Genomic DNA, 22,817 nt, shown 5'->3' with positions numbered 1-22,817 from the left:
TGTTACTATTTTCCAATCAATTTGTACCTTAAAAGTCCCAATCCCTCCTTCTACATTTAGCTAAAAAAAAGGATTATGGATTAATACCCTCCCTTCTAGATTGTAAACTCTAACGAGTAGGGCCCTCTGATTCCTCCTGTATTGATTTGTATTGTAACTGTACTTTCTGCCCCCATGTTGTAAAACACTGCGCAAACTGTTGGCACTATACAAATCCTGTATAATAATAATAATAATAATAATACACTACCCTACCGAGAATTCATTATCAAATCATATAGTAACCTCCAACATATATCTGATATGTGAAAATGACATCAATTGTTAACCTATAATACATATACCTTGACTTATCTACTTTAGGATAGAAGAAACCTTTCTGCTGACCCCAACAATGGGGGTCCGGAGATAAAATCTACCAAAAAAAAAAAAGAGAGAGAAAAAAAAAAAAGACCCCAACCAACTAGCTCAAGCTCAAAACCTTCAGAGCTTCCAACACCCTACCACGCCCCCTTCCCGAATTTCCACCCCCTCAAAAACCGACCTGCCATTATAAATCCTCATTCCTAACCTAGACGGAGATACAATCATCATACTGGGATGTACACGAAAAGGACGTCCATGGCCGCCAGGTGTCCCTACACTCCTCCTCTCTACCGTAGAGAGACGCTGTCATAGATTCCATTGTCCTAATTTCATCCATCCTAGAGAACCAATGTTTCAAAGAAGGTTTCAAAGAAGGTGTAATCGTAGACTTCCACAAGTCTTGGATACATGCCCGGGTAGCGTTCATGTTAATTTTTTTGTACCTATTTTTTCTTCCGTAAAAAAACAAAACAAAAGTAAAAGAGTACAAAAAAAGCCAAGAGCTATTTAAAGAGTATGTAAACCCAAATCAATGAGCTTCTTTTATGTACTCCTTTTTGTTCTGTTTAATATATCATTGAAACTGATTTGTTATATCTGTTGGATCAGGTCAAAAAATGACGTTGATCCTGTTAGATCAGCCTTTCTCAACCTTTTCAACACAGGGGAACCCTTGAAATAGTTCTCCGATCTCGAGGAACCCCATGCTAAAAATTATAACTCTACAACTCATGATACATTAGTGTGATGGTTGGTGGGAAGAATGGTCCTTACACTTGTGGTCATTGGGAAGAATTACCTCCATACAGATAGCAAAAAAGATCAATGGTGTCGGTGAGAACTTATCAGAGAGGCAGAAATGGCCCAATGCTGAAGGAACCCCTAGCAACCTCTGGAGGAACCCTAGGGTCCCAAGGAACCCTGGTTGAGAATCACTGCGTTAGAGCCTTGCATTGTCATGCGTACATTCAAGAATTCAATTGTTATCTTGTACTTGTACACCAATTCCGTCCTATGTTGAGGACATGAAGAAAGAGGGAGGTGTTCTACAGTTCAGCAAAAGTCAACTAGGCAGGGTTGACACAATTTCTGGTCATAAAAATGCACTGTGATGTCAGCCCACAACAGGAAAGAAAGAACTGAGAGTATTTCTAGCTGATCGGCTGGTATTTGTTAGAGCTTACGGGGTCTTTAAAAGAGCAAAATGTCCGTCTGAAGCTCCTCCCTTTCCCATCATACTCCATTGTATAAATAGCATTGGCCAAGTTTTCATAGAGGACCCCCAATGGCTGATCTATACAGACGGTTACATGAACATTGACCATGGAGAACCTGCGGAGGAAAAAACACTCAGCCCAACTTCTTTATTATCCATGGGCAATCTAAGAGCAGACTTATATGTAGCGTGCATAACTCCATTATATTATACTGTCCATGCATACAATGAGGACGTTACCAATATAGATATATAAAAAAGAAAAAAAGACATACAAAGTCTCTAATACAAGGTCATAAGTGACAAAGTGTGAAAATATCTGTGTGATTCCATCTTCATTTTTACATCTCCGAGTTTCCTTCTTCATAAACTCTCCTGATGGTGAGAGATCGGAGTGACCACTTCTGTATTCCCCATAACTCAGAAAATGTTGAGCTGTGTGAGCTCCATAGAGATCTCTCTGCCTTTTTACCGTATTATATTGTGAGAGAATATCTGTAGCATATTATAAAAAACTGAAAATATAAAAATCGTTCTTTCATTCGACCAAGACAATTGTTTCATCTTCATATTCAATTTCCCCCGATGTCGGCAGCTTCTCGGAAGTTCTTCCTCTTCTCTACCACTTGTTGTGGAAGTAGATGAAGCACAGAGCGGCAGCCAATACAAATCCTGAGATCACCAGTCGTATTATATTCTGCACCGTGTAATCTGAGGAGATAATTAGATGACATATAGTCAAAATAAAACATAATTGCTGTAGAGAAATTATCTTCAATTTTTGACGTTGATAAAGGAGAAGAGGCTGTTGACCTTGCAGAGTCAATGTTCAATTTGAAAGTTAATGTTTGTTTAGTTTAGGGAATAAGGTGAAGGTGTGCTTACTTATAATCTTTAAGAAAGAACCCCACCTCTTCCTTCTACCCATTATCAACCATTCAACTCTTAATGTCTTCCGAAGGTTTTTCATACTCACCAACTCTGCCATTCACATGGTCTTCACCAAGGCCACTTCCTGGTGGATCCAGATCTGCAGTCTGAGCCCGCGCCAAATGGTCACCTCATCATCCCGCCACTGAAGTCTTCTGGATCCTCAGAGACCCCAATAGGAAGTGTCTATGTCACCCAGTCAGTGACATGGACACCTGAAGATGGACCTTCTTCCTCTACAGATTTACTTTTTATACACTTTTTGGTGAAATTGCTCCTTTCAACTATTCTGGACCTGTCCTTGTGGCTAAATAATTTCCCCCTCTAGGAACTGGAAACATTACATTAGATCAGGGGTCTCCAAATTTTCTAAACAAATGGCCAGTTTACTGTTCTTCAGATATAAGGGGGGCCAGACTGTGGCCATGAGTAGTAGTAGAGGTCCCAATGTTAGTACGAATAAACAATGCCCCATCTTTGGTGTCAAAGGGAGGAATTGTGCCCCATCATTGGTGTCATTGGAAGTAATTGTGCCCTATCCTTGGTGTCATTGGGCCCCATTGTTGGTGTCATTAGGAGGAATTGTGCCCCATTTTTGGTGTCATTGAGATGAATTTTGCCCCATAGTTAATGTCTTTGGGAGGAATTCTGCCCCTTCATTGGTGAAACTGGGGGGAATAATGCCCCATTCATTGTTGGTATCAGTGGGTGAAAATAGTGCTCTAAAGGCTGGATAAAGGTCGCATCTGGCCCCCAAGCCACAGTTTGAAGACCACTGGATTAGAATCTGAGAAACTGAAGAACTCTAACCCAAACAATGGACAAGAAAATTTAATTATATAGTGTATATGACTGTATAGAGGTAATGTGTGATTGTTCAATATTATTTGCTCACCATATATCTGAATATAGAGCCCATCACTCATCTTCCTCACAGTGCCGGACGCCGTCCTCACTTCACAGGTATATTTCCCAGAATCCTCCAGCTGAAATGACGGCACTCTGTATGTATCAGATACATTGTATCCCCGCACAGTCCGTCCATCTCTGTAGAAGGCAAAGTGCAGCTCTGTGCCGCCTCTGAACGGATCCCGTCTGGTGTAACATCTCACCGTCATCTCATCTCCTTCCATTACCCTGGATGGGGTCACTTTTATTTCCGGAGGAGAGAAGAGCTCTGGAAGAGGAAAGGATGACAATGATAAATTGATGGATTTCATTTCTCATTGTTGGAGTATCCAGGAGTTGGCTTGCCCCACCATATTCCATCTATGACTCAAATATCACTTTCAGGTAGACTGATCTTTAACCACTTGCGCTCCGGAAGATTTTACCCCCTTCATGACCAGACCATTTTTTGATATTCCACACTGCACTACTTAAACTGACAATACCGCGGTCATTGCACCGCAACTGCACATCTCACTTGCGTTGCCATTCATTCACATCTTCTCGTTTCCGAACATGAAGTAACCAACTCCAACAACCAACCAACAAAGCATGCTTTGCTGCGTGTTTTGAGAACGCTCTGCAAAGGTGCATTGCACTTTGGTCGCCATAATGGTGCGCTAACCGCATTTGGGGGATCATTAACAATTAGGCTGCATTCATCGTTACATAGTTTTATAGTAGGTGAGGTTGAATAAAGACAATAGTGCATCCAGTTCCACCTGTGTAGGTTTACATGGGTCAGTGTCTAGAATTATTTCCCATATCCCTGTTTAGTTGTGTTCATCAAGATGCTCATCCAAGAGTCTTTTAAAAATATCCATCCTCCCCGCTGCCACCACCCATTGTGAGATGAGAGTTACACATTCTTATCGCGCTGACAGCGAACCCCCCCCCCCCCCCCCCCACCAGCAAAGCGCCTCTCCTGTCACTCCAGTGTGAAAGCCCGAGAGCTTCCACACTGGGGCGGTGCGCTGTCAGGACGTTATAAAAAGTCCTGCAAGCTGCATCTTTGGGGTGGAGAAGCAGCGGTGTATACACCTCTCCTCCACCACCCCTGCCTATTGGAATGCATGGGCAGCACTGTGGAATCGCCTGTAAAGCTCCATTTGGCAGCGGTGCTTTGAGGGTGCTATTAACACCTTCTTCAACCGCTAGCAAGGGTTAAAAATGCCCCGCTAGCGACTGCTAAATTGACGGTAAATCAGCCCTAAAAATACCTGCACTTTACCGCCGATGCCCTCACCGCCTCAGTGTGAAAGTGGCCTTAATATAAATACACTAACCTGTCGAGGGAGCATGCAATTTTGGCATCCCTGCCAATCGTCGGATCTGCTGTTGGGTGAAGCCCCCACCATTTCTCTTAAAGGAACCCGGCAGTGAAACTGCCAGAAACCATGAATCAGACTGAGACAGAATTACAGATAAATCACACTTGTTTAATAATAATAAAAAAAAGGTAAACAGAGTAAACGTAGTCAAAACATAACCAGAGTTCAGGAACCGGAACAGGTGGTCAGACAAGCCAAAACGTCAGGGATCCGGAGAGGAGCGTAGTAGAACAACAAGCAGGATCTGGAGCCAGAAGGAATGTCAGCCAAGGAGACACAGGAGAGCGTCTCTAGAGATGGGACCAAGCTGAAAGCAGAGATCACCTGGACTGGACGACTTAAGTAGGCAGGACTGACGAGCGGGATATCATCAACAGGTGAGTCACTGTGGAGAGGTAGGAGCTGGCAATTAGCCGACATCTGAGCGGCCACCAGACAAACCAAAAGACAAACACCAGTGCTCCACCTTGCCAAACAAAGGACTAATATGCAGATATAAGGGATATTAGGGATGAGTGTGATATGAAGCTCAGACAGTGAAGTAGCCAAAACCGTGTCAGAGAAAACCCACCAAGACAATAAGAACTAACAACACAAAATGAATACATGCAAAGCAAAACAAAAAAACAAGCCATAATGAAACATATATACCAATGATAAGCCTATCACGGGTTTGTCAGCCCACCTGGCTCCACCTTGATATTCTACTGCAAGATCTACATACAGTATACGGCATATATTGAATTATACAATCAGATCAGGGTCTGAGCAACCAGAATTCCCTTACTTGGTTATGCTGGGTTATATGTCATGCATTTATGTAATTTATAACATAATAAACATATATTTTGTGAGGGGCAGTGTTGCTAAACCTCAGACATGAAATGTGAACAAAGCATATCCCTCTATAGTGTGTACTTGTCTCAGTCCAGAGCACTAAGTGTCATTCCTGTCTGCTGTCTCCTCTGCTATCAGCATAAGTCACTTCTAACAAGTTTTTCTGACACCAAGAGAAAAAGGTGACGGGGAGGAGCTCCAGCTGATTGACAGCCTCAGCTCTGTTCCTGTGTCCTGTGTGGAGGAGGGGGGCGGTGCCCCTTCCCTCCAATCAGCTCTCAGAGCTCCCCTCACTGAGCTCTGCAGAGTGTAAAATCCGCTCTCCACACCCTTTTTTTTGAACGCTTAGACAAGCTTTAAAAAATTCTGCACTTTGAACAGATGTACAAAAGAGAAGACAGCATTTAAACCGGTACAATCTCTGTGTATCACCAGAGGCCAGTCACTTCACTGGGGATATAGAAGGGTTTACATCCATTTAAAAAAAGAGTTTGTCGCTTAAATCTATATCCTGGTCTAAGGCGAAGCATTAAATCTGAGTGGAAGTGCTTGTTATGCATTAAAAGCCCTTTAAACGAAACCCACAAAATGTATTATATATAAATGTCTCGCCAAGTCGCCATCCTCAGCTACTTACCTCCGTGTCTTTATCTGTAGATGAAATGCAGCCAAACAGATGTTTGTTTCTTGCTGACAGCAGAAAATGTTGTGTCCTCCCCCCCATCCATCCAATAATAACATCGATCCCCATCCTGAGCCCTTCACCCATCCCCAGATCCCCGTACTGAGCCCTTCACCCATCCCCAGATCCCCATACTGAGCCCTTCACCCATCCCCAGATCCCCATACTGAGCCCTTCACCCATCCCCAGATCCCCATACTGAGCCCTTCATCCCCAGATCCCCGTACTGAGCCCTTCACCCATCCCCAGATCCCTGTACTGAGACCTTCATCCCCAGATCCCCGTACTGAGCCCTTCATCCATCCCCAGATCCCTGTACTGAGCCCTTCACCCATCCCCAGATCCCTGTACTGAGACCTTCATCCCCAGATCCCCATACTGAGCCCTTCACCCATCCCCAGATCCCTGTACTGAGACCTTCATCCCCAGATCCCCATACTGAGCCCTTCATCCCCAGATCCCCGTACTGAGCCCTTCATCCCCAGATCCCCGTACTGAGCCCTTCACCCATTCCCAGATACCCGTACTGAGCCCTTCACCCATCCCCAGATCCCCATACTGAGCCCTTCACCCATCCCCAGATCCCCGTACTGAGCCCTTCACCCAACCCCAGATCCCCATACTGAGCCCTTCATCCCCAGATCCCCGTACTGAGCCCTTCATCCCCAGATCCCCGTACTGAGCCCTCCACCCATCCCCAGATCCCTGTACTGAGCCCTTCACCCATCCCCAAATCCCCATACTGAGCCCTTCATCCCCAGATCCCCGTACTGAGCCCTTCACCCATCCCCAGATCATCATACTGAGCCCTCCACCCATCCCCAGATCCCCGTACTGAGCCCTTCACCCATCCCCAGATCCCCATACTGAGCCCTTCACCCATCCCCAGATCCCCGTACTGAGCCCTCCACCCATCCCCAGATCCCCGTACTGAGCCCTTCATCCCCATATCCCCGTACTGAGCCCTCCACCCATCCCCAGATCCCTGTACTGAGCCCTTCACCCATCCCCAGATCCCCGTACTGAGCCCTCCACCCATCCCCAGATCCCCGTACTGAGCCCTTCATCCCCATATCCCCGTACTGAGCCCATCACCCATCCCCAGATCCCCGTACTGAGCCCTTCATCCCCAGATCCCCGTACTGAGCCCTTCACCCATCCCCAGATCCCCGTACTGAGCCCTTCACCCATCCCCAGATCCCCGTACTGAGCCCTCCACCCATCCCCAGATCCCCGTACTGAGCCCTTCATCCCCATATCCCCGTACTGAGCCCATCACCCATCCCCAGATCCCCGTACTGAGCCCTTCATCCCCAGATCCCCGTACTGAGCCCTTCACCCATCCCCAGATCCCCGTACTGAGCCCTTCACCCATCCCCAGATCCCTGTACTGAGCCCTTCATCCCCAGATCCCCGTACTGAGCCCTTCATCCCCAGATCCCCGTACTGAGCCCTTCATCCCCAGATCCCCATACTGAGCCCTTCACCCATCCCCAGATCCCCATACTGAGCCCTTCACCCATCCCCAGATCCCCATACTGAGCCCTTCACCCATCCCCAGATCCCCATACTGAGCCCTTCACCCATCCCCAGATCCCCATACTGAGCCCTTCACCCATCCCCAGATCCCCGTACTGAGCCCTTCACCCATCCCCAGATCCCCATACTGAGCCCTTCACCCATCCCCAGATCCCCATACTGAGCCCTTCACCCATCCCCAGATCCCCATACTGAGCCCTTCACCCATCCCCAGATCCTTGTACTGAGCCTTTCATCCCCAGATCCCCGTACTGAGCCCTTCACCCATCCCCAGATCCCCGTACTGAGCCCTTCACCCATCCCCAGATCCCTGTACTGAGCCCTTCATCCCCAGATCCCCGTACTGAGCCCTTCATCCCCAGATCCCCGTACTGAGCCCTTCATCCCCAGATCCCCATACTGAGCCCTTCACCCATCCCCAGATCCCCGTACTGAGCCCTTCACCCATCCCCAGATCCCCATACTGAGCCCTTCACCCATCCCCAGATCCCCATACTGAGCCCTTCACCCATCCCCAGATCCCCATACTGAGCCCTTCACCCATCCCCAGATCCCTGTACTGAGCCCGTCACCCATCCCCAGATCCCCATACTGAGACCTTCACCCATCCCCAGATCCCCATACTGAGCCCTTCATCCCCAGATCCCCGTACTGAGCCCTTCACCCATCCCCAGATCCCCATACTGAGCCCTTCACCCATCCCCAGATCCCCGTACTGAGCCCTTCACCCATCCCCAGATCCCCGTACTGAGCCCTTCACCCATCCCCAGATCCCCGTACTGAGCCCTTCACCCATCCCCAGATCCCCATACTGAGCCCTTCCTCCCCAGATCCCCGTACTGAGCCCTTCACCCATCCCCAGATCCCCGTACTGAGCCCTTCATCCCCAGATCCCCGTACTGAGCCCTTCATCCCCAGATCCCCATACTGAGCCCTTCACCCATCCCCAGATCCCCGTACTGAGTCCTTCACCCATCCCCAGATCCCCGTACTGAGCCCTTCACCCATCCCCAGATCCCCGTACTGAGCCCTTCGCCCATCCCCAGATCCCCGTACTGAGCCCTTCATCCCCATACTGAGCCCTTCACCCATCCCCAGATCCCCGTACTGAGCCCTTCACCCATCCCCAGATCCCCGTACTGAGCCCTTCGCCCATCCCCAGATCCCCGTACTGAGCCCTTCATCCCCAGATCCCCGTACTGAGCCCTTCACCCATCCCCAGATCCCCGTACTGAGCCCTTCACCCATCCCCAGATCCCCATACTGAGCCCTTCACCCATCCCCAGATCCCCGTACTGAGCCCTTCACCCATCCCCAGATCCCCGTACTGAGCCCTTCACCCATCCCCAGATCCCCGTACTGAGCCCTTCATCCCCAGATCCCCGTACTGAGCCCTTCACCCATCCCCAGATCCCCGTACTGAGCCCTTCACCCATCCCCAGATCCCTGTACTGAGCCCTTCATCCCCAGATCCCCGTACTGAGCCCTTCATCCCCAGATCCCCGTACTGAGCCCTTCATCCCCAGATCCCCATACTGAGCCCTTCACCCATCCCCAGATCCCCGTACTGAGCCCTTCACCCATCCCCAGATCCCCATACTGAGCCCTTCACCCATCCCCAGATCCCCATACTGAGCCCTTCACCCATCCCCAGATCCCCATACTGAGCCCTTCACCCATCCCCAGATCCCTGTACTGAGCCCGTCACCCATCCCCAGATCCCCATACTGAGACCTTCACCCATCCCCAGATCCCCATACTGAGCCCTTCATCCCCAGATCCCCGTACTGAGCCCTTCACCCATCCCCAGATCCCCATACTGAGCCCTTCACCCATCCCCAGATCCCCGTACTGAGCCCTTCACCCATCCCCAGATCCCCGTACTGAGCCCTTCACCCATCCCCAGATCCCCGTACTGAGCCCTTCACCCATCCCCAGATCCCCATACTGAGCCCTTCCTCCCCAGATCCCCGTACTGAGCCCTTCACCCATCCCCAGATCCCCGTACTGAGCCCTTCATCCCCAGATCCCCGTACTGAGCCCTTCATCCCCAGATCCCCATACTGAGCCCTTCACCCATCCCCAGATCCCCGTACTGAGTCCTTCACCCATCCCCAGATCCCCGTACTGAGCCCTTCACCCATCCCCAGATCCCCGTACTGAGCCCTTCGCCCATCCCCAGATCCCCGTACTGAGCCCTTCATCCCCATACTGAGCCCTTCACCCATCCCCAGATCCCCGTACTGAGCCCTTCACCCATCCCCAGATCCCCATACTGAGCCCTTCACCCATCCCCATATCCCCGTACTGAGCCCTTCACCCATCCCCAGATCCCCATACTGAGCCCTTCGCCCATCCCCAGATCCCCGTACTGAGCCCTTCACCCATCCCCAGATCCCCGTACTGAGCCCTTCACCCATCCCCAGATCCCCGTACTGAGACCTTCATCCCCAGATCCCCATACTGAGCCCTTCACCCATCCCCAGATCCCCGTACTGAGACCTTCATCCCCAGATCCCCATACTGAGCCCTTCACCCATCCCCAGATCCCCGTACTGAGCCCTTCACCGATCCCCAGATCCCCGTACTGAGCCCTTCACCCATCCCCAGATCCCCCTACTGAGCCCTTCACCCATCCCCAGATCCCCGTACTGAGCCCTTCACCCATCCCCAGATCCCCGTACTGAGACCTTCATCCCCAGATCCCCATACTGAGCCCTTCACCCATCCCCAGATCCCCGTACTGAGACCTTCATCCCCAGATCCCCATACTGAGCCCTTCACCCATCCCCATATCCCCGTACTGAGCCCTTCACCCATCCCCAGATCCCCGTACTGAGCCCTTCGCCCATCCCCAGATCCCCGTACTGAGCCCTTCATCCCCAGATCCCCGTACTGAGCCCTTCACCCATCCCCAGATCCCCGTACTGAGCCCTTCACCCATCCCCAGATCCCCATACTGAGCCCTTCACCCATCCCCAGATCCCCGTACTGAGCCCTTCACCCATCCCCAGATCCCCGTACTGAGCCCTTCACCCATCCCCAGATCCCCGTACTGAGACCTTCATCCCCAGATCCCCATACTGAGCCCTTCACCCATCCCCAGATCCCCGTACTGAGACCTTCATCCCCAGATCCCCATACTGAGCCCTTCACCCATCCCCAGATCCCCGTACTGAGCCCTTCACCGATCCCCAGATCCCCGTACTGAGCCCTTCACCCATCCCCAGATCCCCGTACTGAGCCCTTCACCCATCCCCAGATCCCCGTACTGAGCCCTTCACCCATCCCCAGATCCCCGTACTGAGACCTTCATCCCCAGATCCCCATACTGAGCCCTTCACCCATCCCCAGATCCCCGTACTGAGACCTTCATCCCCAGATCCCCATACTGAGCCCTTCACCCATCCCCAGATCCCCGTACTGAGCCCTTCACCGATCCCCAGATCCCCGTACTGAGCCCTTCACCCATCCCCAGATCCCCGTACTGAGCCCTTCACCCATCCCCAGATCCCCGTACTGAGCCCTTCACCCATCCCCAGATCCCCGTACTGAGCCCTTCACCCATCCCCAGATCCCCGTACTGAGCCCTTCACCCATCCCCAGATCCCCGTACTGAGCCCTTCACCCATCCCCAGATCCCCGTACTGTCCCCAGGATGTGCCGTGTTATAGGGACTCACCTTTCACAGAGAGCGAGAATTCATCTGAGTGCTCAAACAAACCAGATCTACCAGGAAATCCTATTTGTTTAGAACATTTATAAAGTCCGGCTGTGTTTAAATCCACTTTCTGAATACGGAACTCAGAGCCCGGGAATTGTGATTTCATCTCTTCATTATTCTTGAAGAATCTTGGTGGAAAGCTAGAATACTCTTTTACATGATGACATCTCAGAGTCAGGGGGTCTCCTTCATAGATGGCAGATGGAGGTCTCTGCAGGATGACATAATCTGGAAAAAATGTAAAAAGAAAAAATGGGAGTAAAGTACGCAGTGCAAAATAGATGGGAACGAGGGACACCTATTAGCAAAAGCATGTAGGTATAGGACACGCCCCCTGCCACGCCTCCTTAAAGGAGAATTATACAGATAAACTGATTAGTTAAACCCACAAGTGTTCTTTTATCACTACTATTCCTTTATAATGGCTATAGAAATTTACAAATGCAGCAATTAAAAAAATGGATGAAAGGTTTGGCAATGGGGAAAACCCTTTTTTGTAAGATGAAAAATGCATTTTATATACAACTATAAAGATCAGAGCAAAATGAGGGACAAATGAGGAGGAAAGAGGGACAGCGGGACATTGCTCTAAATCAGGGACAGTTGGGAGATGTACTAGTCCTTCTCATAATGGGGCAAACAGGACCGTGCGAGTATTCCCAGCATTCTATGAAAAGGAAAAATAGGATTCCTTTGTAACATATTGTAGTGCGGGTCTATATTCAGAATTCATTTTAGTTATTGATTTACAAGAAAGTTAGTAATAGTTTTATGTTGGTATATAAGTAGTCACTTCTGTCTATATACAACATGCGTAATGCATGAGACTTCTCTTTCATTATGCTATGGGAAGTTGGGAACCTTTGACCTTTTCTTTTCACCAGTTGTATGTAGTATTGTTTTCCCTGCCATATATAAGTGGGAGGCCGGGGATTGAATTTAGGGTTGCCACTTTTTCTACAAGCTAAACCAGAACAGTTTAGCGGCGCACAGTAATTTTTTTTAGTATAAACTACAGGCAGTGGCGTCACTAGGGGGTGGCTATTGAGGTCAGAGCCCAGAATCTGGGGATCATAGCCCCGAGTCCAGGGCTGGCCCTAACATGAGAGTGTCCTGGACTTACCTTCCTGCACAGCCACGGCACTCCCACTGAGTCTGCACTCCGTCCTTCAGTGACAGCCAGAGAAGGGAGATTCCCAGGGTCATTACCCAGATATATTATTATTTTATTTTTTTATTCGGCCAGCAGGCTGCACTAAATAAAACAAAGCTGGGCATAGAGTGATCAAAATTCAGCTGTTTCAACAGGAATCGGCCAAGTTTTAATCTGCGTGTGGCCCTTCTCGTTCAACAAAAGCTGTAAGAATACAATGTCCCTATAATGTCCCTAAAATATCCCTACAATGTCCCTATAATGTCCCTACAATGTCCCTACAATGTGCCTATAATGTCTCTACAATGTCCCTTACAGTCAATACCCAGATTAATAGATTCCTCCATCCACACAATCAAGAACGATTGAGGAATTCCTCCAAGATCATACAGACATCATATAATGGAATTATGGAGATGAGGAGATCACTCACGGATCGTAACATTTAGAGTGACGGGATCACTGATATCACCGGTATTGATCCGGCACTGATAATCTCCACTGTCCCGCTCTGCTGAAGATTTGATCTGAAGGGTCTGTTCATCTCTGTGTATTGTCCTCCCATCTTTGTACCAGTGATAGGTCCGGGGCTCCTCTGGTACAGTAGACGGCACATCACATGTTAGAGTCACATCGTCATAGTATAATATATTCCCCCAGTTGGGTGTGAAGGTCATCTCCGGTTTGATGGCCCCTCCTATAGAAGAGAGAGGAGATCACACATAACCACATCTATTGTACCAGGGCTTTATTTTTCAGAATATAGGTGCTTGAAACCCCCCCTTTCAAGTTACCTCCTGTCCCCACCCCCTACCCACCTCCAATCAACATCCCTTAGTTCCGCCCCCAATCCACCTCCCAGTACCACCCCTTTTAGAGAATACAGAACCACATATAATTTTGTGGTGCTAACTCATTTATATGGAATTTGTTAAGGAAAGCAGGAAAAGCAGTAAAATGGATTTCCCTTAGTCACAATAGAGCCTCCAGCAACAATATATCCACCACAGCAACAATAGACCTCCCAACGGTCAGCAACAATAGACCCCCCCACCAAGCAACAATAGACCCTTCAGCAACAATAGATCCAACCCAGCAATAATAGACTCCCAACGGTCAGCAACAACAGACCCCACCACTAAGCAACAATAGACCCCCCCCCACCAAGGAACAATAGACCCCTCCACCAAGAAACAATAGACCCCTCCCCCAAGCAACAATAGACCCCCCAGCAAGAATAGATCCAACCCGGCAATAATAGATTCTGAACAGCCAGCAAGAATAGACCCCCACCAAGCAACAATGGACCCCCCCCCCCAACCATAATAGATCCCACAACAGCCAGCATCATTACCCTCCAGAACCCCCTGCCATTTCATACTGTATATTCAGTGCCGATGGTGCTGGAAGTACGTTCCCCGCGTTCCCACTGAAAAAAGTCCCTGCATAGCACAATATTTAACAATGCATCCTACAGAGAATTTATGTTAAAAAAATCTAAGACTTTCACTTTACAATCTAAAAAGACAAAGAAAGTAATTAACATTCTAAAAAATATAACAAGAACTCAGTAGTGACGTGGGGCCTGGAGGATGGAACCACCGCACACATTGGAGGACCCGGTATCCAACACACCCGGCAGCGAGATTGATTTACTAATTACATTCAAAGTGGATTTTTTCCGTGCAAAATGAATTTTCACTTATTTTAGTAAATGAAGGGAGGTTGTGCTGACTTCAATCATCTAATCATGCGTGAGAATGATTTTAACATTCTTCTTGCACATGATTGGGTATCCCTTGCAAAGTGAATTTTTATGTTGTTTCATCTCATTGACTAAAGCCGGCCGTGCATGGATCAAAATTTGGCAGGTTCAGCAGAGACTGGCCGAATTTATACCCCTGTATGGGCAGGCACTCAGTACAGAAATTGATCCACTGATCAGCTTCTGTACAACTAGGCAGTTGGACTTTCCCTACTCCTTCAATGCTGCCAGCTGATCAATGTATTTGTCAGAAACCATGAAATCAGATCGAGATAGAAGTACAGATAAATCACAAAAGTAAACAGAACAAACATACTCAAAACATAGCCAGAGTTCGGGAACCGGAATGGATAGTCAGCCATGCCAGAAGTCAGGGATCAATGTAGTGGAACAGCAAGCAGGATCTGGAGTCAGAAGGGATGTCAGCAAAGCCAGTCTTTAAACAGCAATGCAGGAGATAGTCTCTGTGAGGTTGACCTAGGTGAAGGCAAAGATCCTCTGGGCAGGAAGGCTTAAGTCGGCAGGACTGTCGAGCAGGATATCATCAACAGCTGAGTAACTTTGGAGAGATAGGAGCTGGCAATTAGCCGACAACTGAGGGCCAGCTCTGAGAAGGAAGGGCTGAGTCCAGCCCTGACAGTACCCCCTGCTCAACAATCCCTCCCCCTCAGAGGACCACCAGGCTTGAGGGGAAAACGTTTATGGAAATCACGAAGGAGGATAGGGGCATGTACATCCAAGGATGAGACCCAAGAGCGTTCCTCTGGACCGTACCCTTTCTAATGCACAAGGTACTGTATGCGCCCACGGAACCTAATGGACTGTACTTCATACTCCTCATAGTTCTCAACCTGTACAGGGTGAGGACGTGGCACCAAGGTGGTAAAGCGGTTGCTGACCAAAGGTTTTAATAAGGAGACATTCCCATGGACAGAAGCAAAGTAGGTTTTGTGATATCTTTGCTGTCTGAGTAGAGATATAGTGGGCGTTATTATCTCACTTTGGCTGTAAAAGTGAAAATATATTTCAAGTATTACACCTCTTCCTGTGTAGGGAGATTTATTTCATTCCTTTTTTTGGAACTTTGTTAATTAATTGCAAAGTTAAAACAAATTCAAGTAATCAAATTAAACAATTTATCTACACATCAATTACACATATTAATAATAATATTACCAACAATTTTTTATTGTGTATTCCCAGTCCCAGTATTGCACTTACCAGATTTTCCCATCATGAGATCTGAAAAGAGAAAATACAAAATGTAAAATTTCCTATATCTAATCGATCTTCTATAATATCACCTACAGTATATCTCAGTGGTCCCCTCTTACCTATGTAGAGTGCTGAGACCAAACCCCTCTTGTCTGCCTAGAGCCCCTGCAATGTTTTAGTGTCCCCCTCCCCCCTGTCTGGAATCCTCTGTCATATGTCAGCTGTATATATATTTTCTAAATAAACCGAATCTGGAAAAAAGTGAGGTGAAGTAACAATCTGATTTAAACTTTTATAAATTGGACCAAATATTTATATTTTATTACTGATTGATACAAGGTTGTGTTTGCTGTCTGTGTTATGTGTTGTGTTGTATGTTCTGTTTGCTGTGTCATATATTGTATTTTATGTTCTGTTTGCTCTGTGTTATGCATTGTGTTATATATTCTGTTTGCTGTGTCTTATGTATTGTGTTGTATGTTCTGTTTGCTGTGTGTTATGTATTGTGTTGTATGTTCTGTTTGCTGTGTGTTATATATTGTATTTTATGTTCTGTTTGCTCTGTGTTATGTATTGTGTTTTATGTTCTGTTTGCTGTGTGTTATCTATTGTGTTATATATTCTGTTTGCTCTGTCTTATGTTTTGTGTTGTATGTTCTGTTTGCTCTTTGTTATGTATTGTGTTGTGTGTTCTGTTTGCAGCGTGTTATGTATTTTGATGGATATTCTGTTTGATCTATTTTATGTATTGTGTTTTATGTTTTGCTTGCTGTGTGTTATGTATTGTGTTATTTATTCTGTTTGCTGTGTGTTATATATTGTATTTATGTTCTGTTTGCTCTGTGTTATTTATTGTGTTTTGTGTTCTGTTTGCTGTGTGTTATGTATTGTCTTACATATTCTGTTTACTCTTTGTTATGTATTGTATGTTCTGTTTGCTCTGTGTTGTGTATTGTGTTGTATGTTCTGTTTGCTGTGTGTTATGTATTGTCTTATATATTCTGTTTGCTCTTTGTTATGTATTGTGTTGTATGTTCTGTTTGCTCTGTGTTATGTATTGTGTTGTATGTTCTGTTTGCTCTGTGTTTTGTATTGTGTTTTATGTTCTAAAACACAGATAAGAAATGTCTTTGTACTTACACAGGAATACGATGATGATGAAGACAGACATGGTGGCGACATCCAGCAAGCTCTGAGCCTCTTGTCAGTAAAGCAGAAGTTATGACTCTTCCAACTTCTTGAGGATTATAGATAGGAAATGTCACAACTTGTAACACTGAGGTAGAGAACAAAATTCTAGAGTAACCTGGGGAGGGGGGGGGGGGGGGTTGGGTGTTGTATTTTGGAGATGTTGCGGAGGTTGCGGTGGCGAGCTTTGGACATTGATTGGAGGTGGGGCTTAAAGGAGAGTTTAGAGTTCAGGATCACGTCTAGCACCCTGGCTTACGGGGGTGGGCTTCTAGTTGTGCCATGGATTTTGACAGAGAAGTCGGAAGGGGCATTTGGGGGAGGAAATATTGTGAGCTCAGTTTCGGAGAGATTGAGTTTGAGGAAGTGGTGTGACGTCCAGACTGATATACAGTGCCTTGCGAAAGTATTCGGCCCCCTTGAACTTTTCAACCTTTTGCCACATTTCAGGCTTCAAACATAAAGATATAACATTTTTATTTTTTGTGAAGAATCACCAACAAGTGGGACACAATTGTGAAGTGGAACGAAATCTATTGGATTTTTGAAACTTTTTTAACTAATAAAAAAATGAAAAGTGGGGCGTGCAAAATTATTCAGCCCCCTTGCGTTAATACTTTGTAGAGCCACCTTTTGCTGCGATTACAGTTGCAAGTCGCTTGGGGCATGTCTCTATCAGTTTTGCACATTGAGAGACTGAAATTCTTGCCCATTCTTCCTTGCAAAACAGCTCGAGCTCAGTGAGGTAGGATGGAGAGCGTTTGTGAACAGCAGTTTTTAGCTCTTTCCACAGATTCTCGATTGGATTCAGGTCTGGACTTTGACTTGGCCATTCTAACACCTGGATATGTTTATTTGTGAACCATTCCCTTGTAGATTTTGCTGTATGTTTGGGATCATTGTCTTGTTGGAAGATAAATCTCCGTCCCAGTTTCAGGTCTTTTGCAGACTCCAACAGGTTTTCATCCAGAATGGTCCTGTATTTGGCTGCATCCATCTTCCCCTCAATTATAACCATCTTCCCTGTCCCTGCTGAAGAAAAGCAGGCCCAAACCATGATGCTGCCACCACCATGTTTGACAGTGGGGATGGTGTGTTGAGGGTGATGAGCTGTGTTGCTTTTATGCCAAACATATCGTTTTGCATTGTGGGCAAAAAGTTGGATTTTGGTTTCATCTGATCAGAGCACCTTCTTCCACAGGTTTGGTGTGTCTCCCAGGTGGCTTGTGGCAAACTTTAGACGAGACTTTTTATGGATATCTTTGAGAAATGTCTTTCTTCTTGCCACTCTTCCATAAAGGCCAGATTTGTGCAGTGTACGACTGATTGTTGTCCTATGGACAGACTCTCCCACCTCAGCTGTAGTTCTCTGCAGTTCATCCAGAGTGATCATGGGCCTCTTGGCTGCATCTCTGATCAGTCTTCTCCTTGTCTGAGCTGAAAGTTTAGAGGGACGGCCAGGTCTTGGTAGATTTGCAGTGGTCTGATACTCCTTCCATTTCAAAATGATCGCTTGCACAGTGCTCCTTGGGATGTTTAAAGCTTGGGAAATCTTTTTGTATCCAAATCCGGCTTTAAACTTCTCCACAACAGTATTACGGACCTGCCTGGTGTGTTCCTTGGTCTTCATGATGCTCTCTGCGCTTTCAACAGAACCCTGAGACTATCACAGAGCAGGTGCATTTATACAGAGACTTGATTACACACAGGTGGATTCTATTTATCACCATCAGTCATTTAGGACAACATTGGATCATTCAGAGATCCTCGCTGAACTTTTGGAGTGAGTTTGCTGCACTGAAAGTAAAGGGGCCGAATAATTTCGCACGCACCACTTTTCAGTTTTTTATTTGCTAAAAAAGTTTAAAATATCCAATAGATTTCATTCCACTTCACAATTGTGTCCCACTTGTTGGTGATTCTTCACAAAAAATTAAAATTTGAAGCCTGAAATGTGGCAAAAGGTTGAAAAGTTCAAGGGGGCCGAATACTTTCGCAAGGCACTGTATCTGATAGTAAATTAGAGAGATACGAGAGGAGATGGAGGGAGTGAGCTGAGAAGTATAGAAATGGATTTGGGTGATGTCGGCGTCGTCTCCCCAAGAGAATTGCGCAGGCGTTGCAGAGATTACCTTTTTTTTGTTTTGTTTTTTTAATTTTGCCTAGGCACACAATTTAAAGCCCATTTTAAAATGTAATAAAGCAAGGAACACACATATGATAGATATCAGTTCACAAGTCTTTTAAGTCCACATTCATTGTCTGACAAGACTGGTTCACTGCAATATATTGGAGGAGATTTACTAAAACTCAAGGGTGCAAAATACGGGGCAAGCTCTGCATAGAAACCAATCAGCTTCCAGGTTTTTGTTGTCAAAGCTTTACTGAACAAGCTGAAGTTGGAAGCTGATTGGCTACCATCCACAGCGGCACCAGATTCTGGGTCAGTGGCGGCCCTTCCATAGAGGTTGCATGGGCACAGTCCCCTCCCTATCCATGCGTCCAGCCCCCTGATCTACATACAGGGACACCGGACCATGGATTCCAATGGGGAGGTGTTATTTTTTTTAAGCACATGATTCGAGCCAGAGGCTTCAAAAAAGAGTGGGCTCGGAGCACATTGCTCTGTGTGAGGCCCTGGTAATGGACTGGGGGGATCCCATGCCGTTTTTTGCAATGACTTTTCTCTGTATTGCCGGGACCCCGATTGGAGGTGGATAGGGGGTGGGGACAGGGGGTGAAAGTGTCCAGACCTGAAGTGGTTAAAAACACCTTAAGACAGAACTAAACCCTTCTATCCTTTTGCAGTATTCAGAATTTCACCATTGGCTGGGGTCTATATCACTCCTGTCCGTCTGAAGCTCCTCCCTTTCCCATCATGCTCCACTGTATACATAACATTGGCTGGGTTTTCATGGAGGATCCCAATGACTGATCCATACAGATGGTTGTATGAACATTGACTATGGAGAATCCTCTATCTATATGTAGCGTGCCTATTTTTACCGGGGCGGCCTGTGTATTGTGGGCGCACAGGCGCCGCCCTCCTAATCCCTGCCCCTGAGCCCACAGGAGACATGTTTGGCTGATGCTGGAAGGAGGCACCCAAATGTCCAGGGGCAGAGGCGTAGCTTGAAGCTCATGGGCCTCGATGCAAAAGTTGACCTGGGCCCCCCCCCCCCCACTACATCCAACGTGCGTGCATATACATCCACCAAATGCCAAGATACTCAAAGTGGCTTAAGAGTTTTGAGTTCCCAGAGTTCCTCTTTACATCAGAGAACTGCTGGAGAAGAAGAAGACCGGGATTACAGCTGGAGAAGCAGAGGACAGGGACCCCTGGCAGGTCACTTGGCAGAGCTCCTTTCCCATCCCAGCGCTGTATACAGCTCCCCCCCCCCACATACCCACACACTACACAGGGCTAAGAACACATTCCTTAACACACAGTCTCTCAGTCTTCACAGGGTGTATCTGGCTTTTATGTTGCCCTTCTGATTGTTAACCTATAATACATATATCTTGACTTACCTACTTTAGGATAGAAGAAACCTTTCTACTGACCCCAACAATGGGGGTCCGGAGACAAAATCTACCAAAAAAAAAAAGAGAGAGAAAAAAAAAGACCCTAACCAACTAGCTCAAGCTCAAAACCTTCAGAGCTTCCAACACCCTACCACACCCCCCTCCCGAATTTCCACCCCTCAAAAACCGACCTGCCATTATAAATCCTCATTCCTAACCTAGACGGAGATACAATCATCATACTGGGATGTACACGATAAGGACGTCCATGGCCGCCAGGTGTCCCTACACTCCTCCTCTCTACCGTAGAGAGAGACGCTGTCATAGATTCCATTGTCCTAATTTCATCCATCCTAGAGAACCAATGTTTCAAAGAAGGTTTCAAAGAAGGTCTAATCATAGACTTCCACAAGTCTTGGATACATGCCCGGGCAGCGTTCATGTTAATTTTTTCTACCTATTTTTTCTTACGTAAAAAAAACAAAACAAAAGTAAAAGAGTACAAAAAAAGCCAAGAGCTATTTAACCCTTTCATGACTAAGCCTATTTTTGGAATTTGGTGTTTACAAGTTAAAATCCATATTTTTTGCTAGAAAATTACTTGGAACCCCCAAACATTATATATATTTTTTTAGCAGAGGCTCTAGAGAATAAAACGGCGATTGTTGCAATATTTTATGTCACATGGTATTTGCGCAGTGGTGTTTTAAACGCAACTTTTTGGGAAAAGGGACACTTTCATGAATAAAAAAAAAACAAAACAGTAAAATTAGCCCAATTTTTTTGCGAAATGTGAAAGATAATGTTACGCCGAGTAAATAGATACCAAACATGTCACACTTTATAATTGCGCGCACTTGTAGATTGACGACAAAGTACGGTACCTAAAAATCTCAATAGGCGACGCTTTAAAAATTTTTTACGGTTACCAGGTTAGCGTTACAGAGGAGGTCTACTGCTAGAATTATTGCTCTCGCTCTGACGATCGCGGCGATACCTCACATGTGTGATTTGAACACCGTTTACATACGCGGGCGCGACTTCCGTATGCGTTTTCTTTGCTTCGCGAGCTCGCGGGGACGGCGGGCGCTTTGAAATTTTTTTTTTTTTTTTTTTTTTTTTTTAATTTATTTTTAAATGACTAAATTGTTTAAAAAAAAAATAAAAAAATTTTGATCACTTTTATTGCTGTCACAAGGAATGTAAACATCCCTTGTGACAGTAATAGGTGGTGACAGGTACTCTTTGTGGAGGGATCGGGGGTCTAAAAGACCCCCCACCCCTCCTTTACACTTCAATGTATTCAGATCGCCGAAAACGGCGATTCTGAATACCGGATATTTTTTTAAAACCGGCGCCATTGGCAGCCGAGTAAACGGGAAGTGACGTCATGACGTCGCTTCCGTGTTTACGATGAGGAGACTGGAACGAAGCCGATTACGGCTTCGTTCCAGTTCCTCCCCAGCAGCCAGAGCCGACGGATCGCAAATTGGTGCTCCCGATCGAGCGGGAGCACCGGTAACAGCGGCGAGAGGCGGCGGGAGGGGGGGACGTCCCCTCCCGCTCCTCCGGCATAACAGCCGAGCGGCTTTTACCCGCATCGGTTGTTATGCCTGGATAGCCAATCGCCTGCTGTAAAAAACGGTACCGGGATGATGCCTGCAGGTGCGGGCATCATCCCGGTATAACCCTCGGAAGCCGAGTACGCAGATGTGCGTACGCTCGGCGGGAAAGGGTTAAAGAGTATGTAAACCCAAATCAATGAGCTTCTTTTATGTACTCCTTTTTGTTCTGTTTAATATATCAATGAAACTGATTTGTTATATCTGTTGGATCAGGTCAAAAAATGACGTTGATCCTGTTAGATCAGCCTTTCTCAACCTTTTCAACACAGAGGAACCCTTGAAATAGTTCTCCGATCTCAAGGAACCCCATGCTAAAAATTATAACTCTACAACTCATGATACATTAGTGTGATGGTCGGTGGGAAGAATGGTCCTTACACTTGTGGTCATTGGGAAGAATTACCTCCTTACAGATAGCTAAAAAGATCAATGGTGTTGGTGGGAACTTATCAGAGAGGCAGAAATGGCCCAATGCTGAAGGAACCCCTAGCAGTCCCACGGAACCCTGGTTGAGAATCACTGCGTTAGAGCCTTACATTGTAATGCGTGCATTCAAGAATTCAATTGTTATCTTGTACTTGTACACCAATTCTGCCCTATGTTGAGGACATAAAGAAAGAAAGATAGTTCAGCAAAAGTCAACTAGGCAGGGTTGACACAATTTCTAGTCATAAAAATGCACTGTGGTGTCAGCCTACAACAGGAAAGAAAGAACTGAGAGTATTTCTAGCTGATCGGCTGGTATTTGTTAGGGCTTACGGGGTCTTTAAAAG

General features: G+C 46.7%; 2 protein-coding genes across 2 annotated transcripts in view; both read right to left on the bottom strand.

Annotated features, from left to right (window-relative positions):
- The window catches only part of LOC143942162 (Fc receptor-like protein 3), a 178,813-nt gene that overhangs the window by 46,706 nt on the left and 109,290 nt on the right, over nt 1-22,817 (bottom strand). The gene's annotated exons all lie outside the window — the stretch shown is intronic.
- Nucleotides 873-16,877, bottom strand: LOC143943390 (high affinity immunoglobulin gamma Fc receptor I-like). Its single transcript, XM_077465123.1, has 6 exons — nt 16,847-16,877; nt 15,713-15,733; nt 13,160-13,423; nt 11,532-11,801; nt 3,408-3,689; nt 873-2,293 (listed from the first exon to the last, which is right to left on the bottom strand). The coding sequence occupies exons 1-6, from the start codon at nt 16,875-16,877 to the stop codon at nt 2,202-2,204; spliced, it is 960 nt and encodes a 319-aa protein (XP_077321249.1). The 3' UTR covers nt 873-2,201.

The sequence above is a fragment of the Lithobates pipiens genome, unplaced genomic scaffold (genome assembly GCF_037356315.1).
Source record: "Lithobates pipiens isolate NorthernLeopardFrog02 unplaced genomic scaffold, aLitPip1_a1.2 Scaffold_30, whole genome shotgun sequence".
Taxonomy (NCBI): Eukaryota; Metazoa; Chordata; class Amphibia; order Anura; family Ranidae; genus Lithobates; species Lithobates pipiens.
This window is presented reverse-complemented; position numbering and strand designations above follow the sequence as displayed.